This window comes from Aquarana catesbeiana, linkage group LG02 (genome assembly GCF_042186555.1).
Source record: "Aquarana catesbeiana isolate 2022-GZ linkage group LG02, ASM4218655v1, whole genome shotgun sequence".
NCBI classification, from domain to species: domain Eukaryota; kingdom Metazoa; phylum Chordata; class Amphibia; order Anura; family Ranidae; genus Aquarana; species Aquarana catesbeiana.
The window spans coordinates 547093744-547108747 of record NC_133325.1 but is presented as its reverse complement, the minus strand read 5'-3'; the positions used below and the strand labels follow the sequence as shown (position 1 = coordinate 547108747).

The 15004-nt window shown below is 43.7% G+C and overlaps 1 protein-coding gene across 1 annotated transcript in view; it reads left to right on the top strand.

The window, feature by feature from the left end:
* Window positions 1-14120, top strand: part of SYPL2 (synaptophysin like 2) — a 128686-nt gene extending 114566 nt beyond the window's left edge. The window contains exon 6 of the mRNA XM_073615903.1: window positions 13703-14120. Within this exon, the coding sequence (XP_073472004.1) occupies window positions 13703-13834 (132 nt within the window). The 3' untranslated portion in view covers window positions 13835-14120. The remainder of the gene's footprint in view (window positions 1-13702) is intronic.
* Window positions 14121-15004: the final 884 nt, after the last annotated feature.

Genomic DNA, 15004 nt, shown 5'->3' with positions numbered 1-15004 from the left:
CAACACCCCAAAGAGGGAGGGGGTTTTATACCCCTCTATTCCTAGTAAAAAAAAAAAACGGGATCTGCGCCCAGTGTTGGATTTAAAAAGTCTCAACAAGAGAATTCAGATCGACGCCTCCAGTCAATACTGTTAGTGATAAACCTAGGAGATTAGATGCTATCCGTAGATTTATCGGACGCCTACCTACACGTGCCTATACACCCTGCCTTTCAAAGATACCTTCGTTTCTCAGTCAACCACCAGCATTTCCAGTTTAAGTGCCTACCATTCAGCATCTCTTCTGCCCCCAGGACCTTTACCAAGATTCTTTTACAAAGTCTTTATTGGTAGAAAAGTAAATTCAACAGATTAGTGCAACAGTGTGATGGTTACATCAAACATAAGATGAAGAAGAAGATCCCAACAAAGTATGCTATATACATGGTACAGTATTCATCAGTACAATAGAAAACAGCAGTGGTACGTTACGATAAAGATCATTCAATGCCCCAGAGTATACTGTATGGTAGGCAAAGGCTCGGAAAGCCCAAGTGATAAAAAGGAGTGCATACATACATAGATTAACTGCATATTGATTATGGATAAGAGAAAAATAATTTTTTTGTTTTGGTTTTTTATTTTTTATGTATTTTTCACTGTAACCATCTTCACTGGACCAACTCCTGGAAACCAGGAGTGTCAGAGAAAAGCATACAGAAAAAGAAAGGGAATGGTTAGACTGTAAACAACAAGGGGGACATAAGAGAGAAAAAAGAGAAGGAGGAGAGAAAAGGAGAGAAAAAGGGGAAGAGTCCATCGGGGGGGGGGGGCATCCAGAGACCCTTAAATTTAAAGAAGTAGGTTATTGAATATGGAGGATCGGTTGTATGATATCCATGGTTGCCAGACCCTGAGAAATTTATTGTGAGTATCAGAGGTAAGGGCTGCCAGTTTCTCATTATTATAATGTCATTCATGCGATTTTTAACTGCTTCGAAGCTGAGTACAGGGGTTTTCCATGCCCTCGCAATTGTCAACTTAGTTGCATTAAAAAGATGCAGGGCCAATTGGCGTTCCGGGCGAAAAGAGAAAGGAGTTCAATGATAGGTTTAAACAGAAGGGCTTCATAGGGGTCTCTTTTAACCAGTTGCCGACCGCCTCACGACGATATACGTCGGCAGAATGGCACGGGCAGGCAAAATCACGTACCTGTTCGTGATCTGCCTCCTGCGGGTGGTCCAATCGCCCCCCCCCCCGGTGCCCGAGGCGGTCGGCTTTTGTCCAGGAGCGATGAGAGGTGAGGGGGAGGCCATCCATTCGTGACCCCCCCCCCCCTCACGAATTTCCGACAATGGATTTTGTTGTCGGAAAATTTTATATCCTGCTCTCAAACTTTGTGTGTCGGAAATTCCGATGGAAAATGTGTGATGGAGCCCACACACAGTCAGAATTTCCGACAACAAGGTCCTATCACACATTTTCCGTCGGAAAATCCGACCGTGTGTACGGGGCATTAGTGTGGTAGGGCAGTTAGTGTTAGCCCCCTTTAGGTCTATGGTACCCCCCTAACCCCCCCAATAAAGTTTTAACCCCTTGATCACCCCCCGTCGCCAGTGTCACTAAGCAATCGTTTTTCTGATTGCTGTATTAGTGTCACTGGTGACGCTAGTTAGGGAGGTAAATATATACGTTCGCCGTCAGCGTTTTATAGCGTCAGGGAACCCCATATACTACCTAATAAAGGTTTTAACCCCTTGATTGCCCTCTAGTTAACCCTTTCACCAGTGATCACCGTATAACTGTTACGGGTGACGCTGGTTAGTTGGTTTATTTTTATAGTGTCAGGGCACCCGCCGTTTATTACCGAATAAAGGTTTAGTCCCCTGATCGCCCGGCGGTGATATAAGTTAGGTTTTAGGGTCAGATAGGGTCTGCGTTGCCCCAGGCAGCGTCAGGTTAGCGCCAGTACCGCTAACACCCACGCAAGCACCGTACACCTCCCTTAGTGGTATAGTATCTGAACGGATCAATATCTGATCCGATCAGATCTATACTAGTGTCCCCAGCAGTTTAGGGTTCCCAAAAACGCAGGGTTAGCGGGATCAGCCCAGATACCTGCTAGCACCTGCGTTTTGCCCCTCCGCCCGGCCCAGCCCAGCCCAGCCCAGCCAAGTGCAGTATCGATCAATCACTGTCACTTACAAAACACTAAACGCATAACCACAGTGTTCGCAGAGTCAGGCCTGATCCCTGCAATCACTAACAGTTTTTTTGGTGAACTGGCAAGCAGCGTCAGGTTAGTGCCAGTACCGCTAACACCCACGCACGCACTGTACACCTCCCTTAGTGGTATAGTATCTGAACGGATCAATATCTGCGTTTTGCGTTTTGCCCCTCTGCCTGGCCCAGCCCACCCAAGTGCAGTATCGATCGATCACTGTCACTTACAAAACACTAAACGCATAACTGCAGCGTTTGCAGAGTCAGGCCTGATCCCTGCGATCGCTAAGTTTTTTTTGGCAGCATTTTGGTGAACTGGCAAGCACCAGCCCCAGGCAGCATCAGGTTAGTGCCAGTAGTGATAACACCCACGCACCCACTGTACACCTCCCTTAGTGGTATAGTATCTGAACGGATCAATATCCGATCCGATCAGATCTATACTAGCGTCCCCAGCAGTTTAGGGTTCCCAAAAACGCAGTGTTAGCGGGATCAGCCCAGATGCCTGCTAGCACCTGCGTTTTGCCCCTCCGCCCAGCCCAGCCCACCCATGTGCAGTATCGATCGATCACTGTCACTTACAAAACACTAAACGCATAACTGCAGCGTTCGCAGAGTCAGGCCTGATCCCTGCGATCGCTAACAGTTTTTTTGGTAGCGTTTTGGTGAACTGGCAAGCACCAGCGGCCTAGTACATCCTGGTCGTAGTCAAACCAGCACTGCAGTAACACTTGGTGACGTGGCGAGTCCCATAAGTGCAGTTCAAGCTGGTGAGGTGGCAAGCACAAGTAGTGTCCCGCTGCCACCAAGAAGAAGACAAACACAGGCCCATCGTGCCCATAATGCCCTTCCTGCTGCATTCGCCAATCCTAATTGGGAACCCACCACTTCTGCAGCACCTGTACTTCCCCCATTCACATCCCCAACCAAATGCAGTCGGCTGCATGAGAGGCATTTTCTTTATGTCCTCCCGAGTACCCCTACCCAACGAACCCCCCCCCAAAAAAGATGTTGTGTCTGCAGCAAGCACGGATATAGGCCTGACACCCGCTATTATTGTCCCTCCTGTCCTGACAATCCTGGTCTTTGCATTGGTGAATATTTTGAACGCTACCATACACTAGTTGAGTATTAGCATAGCGTACAGCATTGCACAGACTAGGCACACTTTCACAGGGTCTCCCAAGATGCCATCGCATTTGAGAGACCCGAACAAAAAAAAGTGTTAAAAAAAAAAAACACAAAAAAAATATAAAGTAAAAAAAAAAAATAGTTGTTGTTTTATTGTGTTCTCTCTCTCTTCTCTCTCTTCTCTCTCTTCTCTCTCTCCTCTCTCTTCTCTGTCTATTGTTCTGCTCTTTTTTACTGTATTCTATTCTGCAATGTTTTATTGTTATGTTTTATCATGTTTGCTTTTCAGGTATGCAATTTTTTATACTTTACTGTTTACTGTGTTTTATCGTTAAACATTTTTTGTCTTCAGGTACGCCATTCAGCTGCAGCGCGGATTTATCTATCTTGACAGCAACAGCGTTTGCTCCCACGATATATAAAGCCGTGACTCCAGCGGAGGTGATATATGCCGAAGCATGGGGGCAGCAGGGGCGGAGGAGCGTTTTGCTCCTACCTTTTGCGGTAGGATGCCCCTATGCTTCGGCATACATAAATGGTGCATGTATGCCCATCATGAGAAGTGGGTGGATGAAGGGAGGTATTCTAATGGTGGGCATACCTACCGATCAATCTCTTTTTTTCCTTCAGCCCACAGGCTGCATGAAAAAAAAAAGATTACAATATATGCCCAACAAGGACCAGCAACGTACTGGTATGTTGCTGGACTTTGAGTGGTTATACCAGAATGATGCCTGCAGGTTTAGGTATCATCTTGGTATCATTCTTTTCAGCCAGCGGTCGGCTTTCATGTAAAAGCAATCCTAGTGGCTAATTAGCCTCTAGACTGCTTTTACAAGCAGTGGGAGGGAATGACCCCTCCCACCGTCTTCCATGTTTTTCTCTGGCTCTCCTGTCCCAACAGGGAACCTGAGAATGCAGCCGGTGATTCAGCCAGCTGACCATAGAGCTGATCAGAGACCAGAGTGGCTCCAAACATCTCTATGGCCTAAGAAACGGGAAGCTACGAGCATTTCATGACTTAGATTTCGCCGGATGTAAACAGCGCCATTGGGAAATTGGGAAGGCATTTTATCACACCGATCTTGGTGTGGTCAGTTGCTTTGAGGGCAGAGGAGAGATCTAGGGTCTAATAGACCCCAATTTTTTCAAAAAAGAGTACCTGTCACTACCTATTGCTATCATAGGGGATATTTACATTCCCTGAGATAACAATAAAAATGATAAAAAAAATGAAAGGAACAGTTTAAAAATAAGTTAAAAAATAAAGGAAAAAAAAAAAAAAAAAAAGCACCCCTGTCCCCCCCTGCCCCCCTGCTCTCGCGCAAAGGCGAATGCAAGAGTCGGTCTACTTTCCAAAATGGGGTCATTTGGGGGGGGGGGGGGGTTGTGCCATCTGGGCATTTTATGGCTTTCAAAACTGTGATAGGTAGTGAGTTGTGAAATCAAAAATTTACGCCCTTAGAAATCCTGAAGGCGGTGATTGGTTTTCGGGGCCCCGTATGCGGCTAGGCTTACAAAAAGTCCCACACATGTGGTATCCCCATACTCAGGAGAAGCAGCTGAATGTATTTTGGGGTGCAATTCCACATATGCCCATGGCCTGTGTGAGCAATATATCATTTAGTGACAACTTTTTGTAATTTTTTTTTTTTTGTCATTATTCAATCACTTGGGACAAAAAAATTAATATTCAATGGGCTCAACATGCCTCTCAGCAATTTCCGTGGGGTGTCTACTTTCCAAAATGGGGTCATTTGGGGGGAGGTTGTACTGCCCTGCCATTTTAGCACCTCAAGAAATGACATAGGCAGTGATAAACTAAAAGCTGTGTAAATTCCAGAAAATGTATCGTAGTTTGTAGACGCTATAACTTTTGCGCAAACCAATAAATATACACTTATTGACATTTTTTTTTACCAAAGACATGTGGCCAAATACATTTTGGCCTAAATGTATGACTAAAATTGAGTTTATTGGATTTTTTTTATAACAAAAAGTAGAAAATATTTTTTTTTTCAAAATTTTTGGTCTTTTTCCGTTTATAACGCAAAAAATAAAAACCGCAGAGGTGATCAAATACCATCAAAAGAAAGCTCTATTTGTGGGAAGAAAAGGACGCAAATTTTGTTTGGGTACAGCATTGCATGACCGCGCAATTAGCAGTTAAAGCGACGCAGTGCCAAATTGTAAAACCTGTTCTGGTCAGGAAGGGGGTAAATCCTTCCGGGGCTGAAGTGGTTAAGGTTGGAATAGAGCATATTGCGAAGGAGAGTATAGACCCTGACCCATAGTCTACATACTTTAAGACAAGTCCACCAATTGTGTGCCATGGTGCCTTCCTGTGAACAACCCTGGTAACAGTGAGGGAAATAGGAAGTAATAAAAGGAGCTAGTCTAGCTGGCATCTAATACCATCTATATAACACTTTGTATGCTTTTTCCAGATTGAGAACATTCCTAGAACTCTTCGTAAGGGCTATCGTCATGATCTGCCAGTCTTCTGGGTCCAATTGTTTACCAAAGTCTCTCTCCCACTGGGGATGGTACGATCTCACTGGGGGTTTCCTAGAGGAAATGATTGAAGAGTAAAGTAAAGATATTAATCCCGGCGAATGGGGTTTAGCCCTGCAGATGCTTTCAAAGGGGGTCAAGGTGTATGGGGTAGGTCGGGCCTTTGAGTTGTTGGAGGAAGTGTTTAATTTGAAAGTAACTATAATGTTCCCAAAAGGGGATATAATGGGAAGATCTAAGAACATCGAATGTTATTATTCTCGTAGGGGTGACCAGAGAATGAACATCAGTGAATCAATTATCCGTCCACCACGAAAATTGTTTAGGATTCTCACAACTGGGGGAAATAAAGGGCAGTGAGTAAGTCGCAGTAATGGTAAGTGGGGGGATAGTAGTCCTGCCGAAAATTTAACAGAATCCTATGGCGAAGAGTGTGTCATACACGGCCCAAACCCGTGAGGGCATTTTGTGGGAGGAAGCCAGTAGGGGTGCGCATCTTCACTGGTCTCATGATTCGATTCTGCGATGCATCATGATTACCGACGAGCTCCCACTTCTGCTTGGGCCGCCTAGGCGGCCCTTCCACCCTGCAATCTTCTGGGACACATCACAGTTCCCAAAAGATTGCTATGCAGGACAGCGCAGTGAGACATGCGCCCCCGGCTGTGAAGCTGCAAGCTGTCACAGCCGGATGCCCACAGTAGTATTGCCAGCGCTGTGGACAGGTGGGGGAGAGAAGGGAGGGTTTGGGTGGCCACGTCGCTGGATTGTGGGACAGGTGAGTGTCTTTTTATTAAAGTCAGAAGATACACTTTTTTTGTAGCTGCTGACTTTTAATAAACAAAAAATTGACTGGAACTCCGCTTTGAATTAAAAATAACCTCACTCCCTTAAAAAGTGCAGTAATCCGGTGCACTGCAGGGTAAAGGAATTCACACACACTGCTGCTGGGAGGTCAGGAGGGAAAACAATCCACAGATGAAAAACAGCCCTGTGAAGTTCTCTGTACTGTCTCTGTGCTGACCAGTGGCAGCTGGTGCGCAAAATTTTTTTGGGGGGGGCGCAAAAAAACTGAAAAATATTGAACCTCCCCCATCAAACGCAGCCACTGTGCCCGTCAAACGCAGCCACTGTGCCCGTCATACGCAGCCACTGTGCCCGTCATACGCAGCCACTGTGCCCGTCAAACGCAGCCACTGTGCCCATCAAACGCAGCCACCTGTGCCCATTAAATGCAGTCATCATTTCACTAACCCCCCCCCCCACACACACACAATACACGGGCCACCACTGGTGCTGACAGTTCCTTGGCATTCCTGTCTGCACCTTCCAGCACACTAGGAGTTAACAGTGGAATGTGCACAGGATAGCCAGGGACCTGTCAGCACGAAGCGAGAGGTGTAAGTAGAAGTAGAGTACACATTTGTACTCTACTGTCTTCTTACTGTTGTTAAAATTACTTTATTTTAATAAATGCTGTATTACAATGGATGATGTGCCCCGCTGTATGTGCTTTTTAAAAAACTATGTCACTTCATACCGAATTTCACAGTAGTACGATACATGTGACTCCCAGCCCGTCCCGCCCCTCTCCGCTCTCCTCTCACGTCTCCTGAGTCCTGATGTTAGCGGGGAATTCTCAGCACGCCCACTGACTATAGCTATTGTATCAGAGGAGAGGCGGGCAGGGCTGAAAATTCCCCGCTGACGTCGGAGAGGAGAGCGGAGAGGGGCAGGACGGGCCGGGAGTCACATGTATCATACTACTGTGAAATTCAGTATAAAGTGACATAGTTTTTTAAAAAGCACCGAGCGCTTTCCCGGGAGGGACGGGGCTAGTCGTCATGACGTCACCCGCAAACGATTTTCTGGTCCTTATGCATCGATGCCGCATCGGGGACACCCGAAACGCGATGCATCGATGCAACGATTAATTTCAGCACCCCTAGAAGCCAGGGTACAGAGGAAATGGGAATAGGGTGAGATTTAAACAGGACAATCGTAGCCCATAGCGGCATTTAATATGTGTTATGAAGGTGAGATAGTGGGGCTATGTTTGCTGTCGTGTAGTATGCCTGAAGATTGGGGACCGAAAGATCTCCCTTGATCTGCAGAGCGTACAAAATCCGCTTATTGATCCGGGGTCGTGTGGAATCCCAGACGTATTTCTAGAGCTTGTGTTGGTGGATTCGTAATATATAGGAGGCGATCAGGACTGCTAATACTCGAAAGAGATATAACAGTTTCGGGAGGTAGGTCATGCGAACCGCAGAGATCCTACCAAACCAGGATAGCGGGAGGTAGGACCAGGAGGATAGCATGTCAGTGAGCTTTCTAAAGAGGAGTGAAATTGGCCTGGTACAGTCCATCATATTTAGGAGTGAGGCGTATACCCAGATAGGGCAATGAGGGGAGCCATTGAAATGGGAAATTTGCTTTTAGAGAGGTCAGTTCCGGGTAGGAAAGGATTACAGACATCGCCTTAGACTTAGTAGGGTTAACATGTAGACCCGAAAGAGGCACAAAGGTCTCCAAAAGGGAGAATAAATTAGGCAACGATATTCTGGGTGATGTCAGGGTCAATAGGATGTCATCTGCAAACAAGGAGATCTTATGAGCAGAACCCGCCACTTCAATACCTTTTTATATCTGGATGTGAACGGATTGCCTCCGCTTGTGGTTCCATAGGCAGGACAAACAAGAGAGGCGAAAGTGGGCAGTCCTGTCGAGTGCCCCTCCGAATAGGAAAAATAGAGGATTCAAACCCATATTATTTAATTTTAGCCTATGGGGCATCGTACAGTGCCACCAGCCAACTTAGAAAGAAAGTACCAAAGCCATAGTGGCGGAGTACTCTCATGAGATGAGGCCAAGACAAAGTGTCAAAGGCTTTGTTCACATCCAGTGACAAAAGCATAGTTTCCAGGGAACGGATATGGGCAAGGTGATGCAATTGGATGATTCTCCTAATGGCATCCCCTGCCTGTCTCTGTGGTACAAAACATACTTGGTCTTTTTAATTAAACGGGGGAGGAAGGAGTTCAAACGGTTAGCCAAAATTTTGGTGCGGATCTTCATATCAATGTTAATTAAAGATATAGGTCAGAAATTGGCCCAAGAGGAGTGATCACGTTCAGGTTTTGGCAACATAACTATACTAGCTGTCAGAAGATCAGGCGACAAGTACTGACCATTTTTAACTAAATTAAACATGGCCGTCAACGGAGAGGCTAACACGTCCACTAGCTTTCTATAAAGTAAAGTGCCGCAAAGCCATCCGGGCCTGGCCTCTTCCCTACTTTTAAGTGTTTAATACGTCACAGTCCATAAGGTCCATATGCACCATGGATATGGTAGGCAGTGAAATGCGCTGCAAAAAATCTGCTATATCCTGTCTGTTGGTGAGGTCTTGGGCAGAGTACAAGGTAGCGAGTCTATGGTAGAAATCGTCTAGCATCCGGACCAAGTTGCTAGTAAGTATGTTATGTCGGGTGTGTGAAGTAATAGGAGATGGGATTGAAAGTACGTAACCTTTTGGCCAGCATTGGATTTGGTTTGTTTGCTTTGATATACCAATGCTGGCCAGATCAGTGCAGTGCGCGTTCTGCCTGATCAATGAGACATACGTCTAATTCTGTGCAAGCCTGGTCCAAAAGTTTACGATTAGCAGATGTGGGGGTTTGTTTAAAAGCTGTGGAAGTGAACTTTACCAAGATTCTGCTTCCTGTAATCGCATTTCTAAGGAAAAAAGGCCTAAGATTGCATCATTATCTGGATGGCATTCTGCTTTTAGCAGACAGCCGAGAAGCGTTGATTCATCATCAGAGTATATTACTCACAACGCTCCAGAGCTTCGGTTGGTTAATCAACTGGGAAAAGAGCAACCTTCAGCCCACACAAAACACGAGTTTTCTAGGGGTGGAACTAAATACCCAGTCGAACAAAGTACAGCTACCTCAGGAAAAGGTAATTCTCTTAATCCAGAAGATAAAGAAGTTAATGACAGCAAAATTACTTCCAGCCAGAGCTTGTCTGAGCATCCTGGGCTCTATGTCTGCCACTCTACCAATGATCCAATGGACGCAATGGCACATGAGAATGCTGCAAACCTCATTTCTCAGTCAGTGGAATGGAGCATCAATGCTTCAGACAATTTCCATTCACAGGAATGTGAAACAGATGATATGGTGGTGAACGCATGCCGGCAACCTCAGGAAGCACAGGCCTATAGTCCCTCCAGAACCGGAAGTAGTTCCAGGCGCAGGGGGTAGTGTCAAAAATATATGCGAGTTCAGAGCAGCTTTTTAAGACCTCCTAACTTTTGGATCATCTTTGAAGGGAAGGAACGTTATAATTCGGATGGACAACATGGTGGCGTACATTCAGAGACAGGGAGTTACCAGAAGCAATACATTACTGGAGGATGTTCGCCCTAACGGATCTGAAAGCTGTGTACATTCCTGCAGCACAGAACCTACTGGCCGACTGTTTGAGCAGGGAGTTCCTGTCAAACAACGAATGGTTTCTGAACCACCAAGCCTTCAGTCTTCTGACCAAAACTTGGGGAATTCCTGATATCGATCTGGCAGCGACACCTACAAATGCCAAGTGGCAGAGGTTTCTCTCGAGAGCAGCATACCCATCAGCCGAAGGAGTAGACTGCCTTCTCTATCCGTGGAACTTTCGACTAGGATACATATTTCCACCAACGCCACTAATTGCGAGGTTCCTCTCCAGAATCTGGAGGTCATCAGCTTCAGTAATAGCAGTATTCCACTTTTGGCTGAGGAGACTATGGTTCACGACCCTATTGCAGCTCAGTCTGGAAGATGCACTACCTCTCCCGGTGACTCAGGATCTTCTTTACTGGGGGCAGTTCCTTCACCCGCCTCCGGAGAAACTGTACCTAATGGCATGGTGATTGAGAGAAATAGGTTCCTAGAACAAGACTTTTCCCAGGAGGTAGTATCAACATTACTCCAGGCTAAGAAATGTACCATTAACACAACCTACGGTAGGATATGGGGAAAGGTTCTAATCTGTGGCTCAGAATAGCTGGAACCCACTATCACCAGAGGTGCCACAGATTCTGGAATTTCTCCAAGCAGGCCTAGCTAAAGGGCTAAGCTCAAGTACCCTAAAGGTGCAAGTTTCAGCATTATCTGCAAAAACGGGTTTCAGATAGGGTCTCACATCCCTCTTTTGATTCAGTTTATGAGGGCATGTTTAAAGATCAGGCCTCCAAGAAGACCAACGTTCCCAGCATGTGATTTGTCAGTAGTCCTGAACGCACTTTCAAATTCCCCTTTTCATCCGGCTGACTCTATCTCACTGTGGGACTTAAAACTAAAGCTAACCTTTCTCATCGCCATCACCTCAGCCAAAAGAGGCAAGCATTAATGATTACAGAAACCTACATGGTCTTTAACCCAGACAGGGTGGTACTGACACCTTCAGACCGCTTTATTCCAAAGGTGGCAACATCTTTTCATTACATTCAGGACATCAATCTTCCGATCTTTACCAACAACCAGGGGGAACCACATGCTTTAGATATAAAATCCGCTATTAGCAGTTACCTGGCGGCTACAGCCTCCTTTCGAAAAATGGACAATCTGTTGGTAATTCCTCATGGGAACAGAAAAGGTCACATGGCATCACCATCACCTCGCACTGTTGCATCGTGGCTAGTCAAGTCCATCGGGAAAACCTATGCCATTCAACAACTACCGGTACCCAAAGGCATTAAAGCTCTCTCAACCAGGGCAGTGGCAACTTCATGGGCAGCATATTGCAGGGTTTCGCTGGAGACAATGTGCAAGGCAGTGACCTGGTCATCCAGACATACATTCATGTCCCACTATAGGGTGGATTCGGTCCAATTATCAACGGTAGATTTCAGAAGATCCGTTATTCAAGCCAATTCTACAGCTACATGTTAAACAAATACTACTTTTTTTTGTACCCACCCAACTGGCGAGTTATTTCCCAGTGTGTGCTGCCATGATGCTTCAGGAAGACGGAAAATTGTATACTCACCTTTCCGTAATTTTCCTTTCCTTTCCTTTTCTTCATGGCAGCACACAGCATCCCGCCCTTTTTTAGATGATAGATACAGAGAATGAAGCAGGGTGTCTCGCTTTCAAATTTATAGTTAACCAATCCTGTCAGGTTGTGAGGTCACAACCCAGTGTGTTGATGCGTCAGGATGTGTCAATCAGTGTTAATTTTGGCAGCAAATTTCGATTTAGCTTTAGTCTTAGGAGTAAAGTGGCATTTTAGTTTTAGTCCCATTTTAGTCTTCTGCAATTGTTTTAGTTTTAGTCGTTATTAGTCGACTTAATCTCCAGGACATTTTAGTCGACTAAAACTAATTTTAGTCATATAAAATCGAATGGGTGTAGTTAAACCTTAATGCATTATTTAAGCATTTCTCTGCAATTTCCAAACTCATTATATACTGCTCGAGTGAAAAATCGAATATGTTATTATTTATGTTATTGAGGTATGAACAATTTAGTTTTAATCTTAGTCTTTTGACTAAAATGGCATTTTAGTTTTAGTCCCATTCTAGTCTTTTGACTAAAATTCCATTTTAATTTTAGTTGTATTTTAGTCGACTAAAATGTTTTAGTCGAAGAAATTAACACTGGCATCAGGAAAGGAAAATTGCGGAAAGGTGAGTATACAATTTTCCGTTTTTATGGTCCCCTTCTCTTCCTAGATCTCAAATGCTGGTCTTTGACATGTGCTGGATAGCATTATATTGTTGCTTATTGTTGGATTACAAATAAGTAGTTTTGTAATAAGCCTGAAGGACAATCATATGATTATGTTCTCATTTTTGTTGAATGGGCTTTGTGCTTCTTATTTTAACAGAATTAAAGTATCTGCTTCCTCACGTGGGCAACATTGAGGCAACACTCACTTTTGAAATGACAGAAAAATCTCCTAAAAAATGAAATTTTGAGAGCAGCCTAGAGGGAAAATTTACAACAAGGATTTGAGTTCAGTATTGTGAACAACATAGCGTTTTGCACTTGCAGGTTCATTGATCTTCATAATGTTCAGGGAATTGTAACCACTTTTTTACCAACTTTCAGCCACAAAAATGACTGAATGGATTAAGACATTCTACCACATCCACTAATAAATTTGATGGCATCATTGATGGCTTTGCTAGAAACTGTTAACAGAAGGTTACATTATTATGCTTAGTCATTTTTGCATAAGAAAGGTGAATTAAAATGGTTGAAAATGCTTAAATGTTGCAGTTTGTATGGCCACCATGTGTCCATGGTACATATAGGGGTTGGTTTACTAAGGGCTCTTCATTTTCATAATAGAAGTTGCACTTTTTTTTTTCCTTAGACACGATTGGGTATGCAAAGTGAAATTTTTCTCAAAGCTTTTTTAATGTGGTGAAATTTCACTTTACATACCCAATCACGTGTAAGGAAAAAAAAACCAAAAAAAAAAAAACAACCCGTGTTTTTGCTTGCGCATGATTGGATGATGGAAGTCAGCAGAGCTTCACTGTATTCATTAAAGTCTGGGGAAAATTCCCCTGAAAAGTGCAAATTCCTTTGCAAAGTGAACCTTCTAATTGCCTTTAGTAAATGAAACCCCCCCCCCCCCCCCCTCCATTATTTAATTGTTGTCGACTGCCAGGATGCATGTAGTAGTGCCTATCTTTCCCTATTTTGATAATATACATTCAATGCATTAATAAAGATATTTGTTATGTGTTTTGCCAATTAGGGCATGGATCTAAAATACATTTTAAGATTATCTGTTTTATCACATACCTGTTCCTATCCATCACTTATCTCTTATTTCTTCTTTGTGTCATCAGCTCTTTGGTTTTCTGAATTTCCTGATCTGGGCTGCCAATGTGTGGTTTGTGTTCAAAGAGACTGCATGGAGCAAGCAATCACCCAACAAAGAAGAGTCTGCTGAGCGTGGGGAGGCTGCAGACATTCAGTAATCTGTCATCCTTTTTTTTTCCTGGATCAGCAGCGGTTTTTCAGTTAATGACTATACTAGTACAGGAGAGTGGACTTTCTGTCATATTCCCTACAGGCTTTGTCTTCTCTGCCTCATACTTACATGCTACATTCTGCAGGCTTTTCTATTGAGACTCACCCAACTTGAACCAACTAATACATCCACTCCATTCTAATAAAAATTGTTTTTCCTCCTTCACAGATATTACATCTAGGAGTTGTTTCCAACTATGGTGCTATTTATTAAATAAAATAATGTCCACTTTACCATTGAAGACCAATTTTTTACACAGCTGTACATTGACATATACGACATATAAGACAAATGAACTTATGTACATTTTTTTTTACCAGTATGATGTTAGCCCTAGACACTAAAATGCTCTACTAATCTTATGAGTAATGAAACCAATTAGTCCCAGAGCAAACTTTATCACAGCTGAATCCTCAACTTTAAATTTTAGAAAGTGTTCTGCATGCTTTCAAGAATGCTTACCTAAGGGTAGAGCTGCACGATTCTGGCCAAAATGAGAATCACAATTTTTTGCTTAGAATAAAGATCACGATTCTCTCACGATTCTCGCGGCGTAACATTTTTCACATTATACAAAAAAAAATTGGGCTAACTTTACTGTTAATTTTATTTTTTTAAATTTATTAAAGTATATTTTTTCCAAAAAGAATTGCATTTGAAAGACTTCTGCGCAAATACAGTGTGACATAAAATATTACAACAACCACCATTTTATTCCCTAGGGTCTCTGCTAAAAAAAAAAAAAAAATAATGTTTGGGGATTCTAAGTAATTTTCTAGCAAAAAATAATGATTTTAACTTGAAACTAGCAAATGTAAGAAAAAGGTTAATGCCCTGTACACACGGTCGGACATTGACTGGACATTCCGACAACAAAATCCGTGTATTTTTTCCGACAGATGTTGGCTCAAACTTGTCTTGCATACACATGGTCGCACAAAGTTGTCGGAAGATCATTCTGAACGCGGTGACGTAAAACACGTATGTCAGGACTATAAACGGGGCAGTAGCCAATAGCTTTCATCTCTAAATTTATGCTGAGCATGCGTAGCACTTTGTGCGTCGGATTTGTGTACACACGATCGGAATTTCCGACAACGGATTTTGTTGTCGGAAA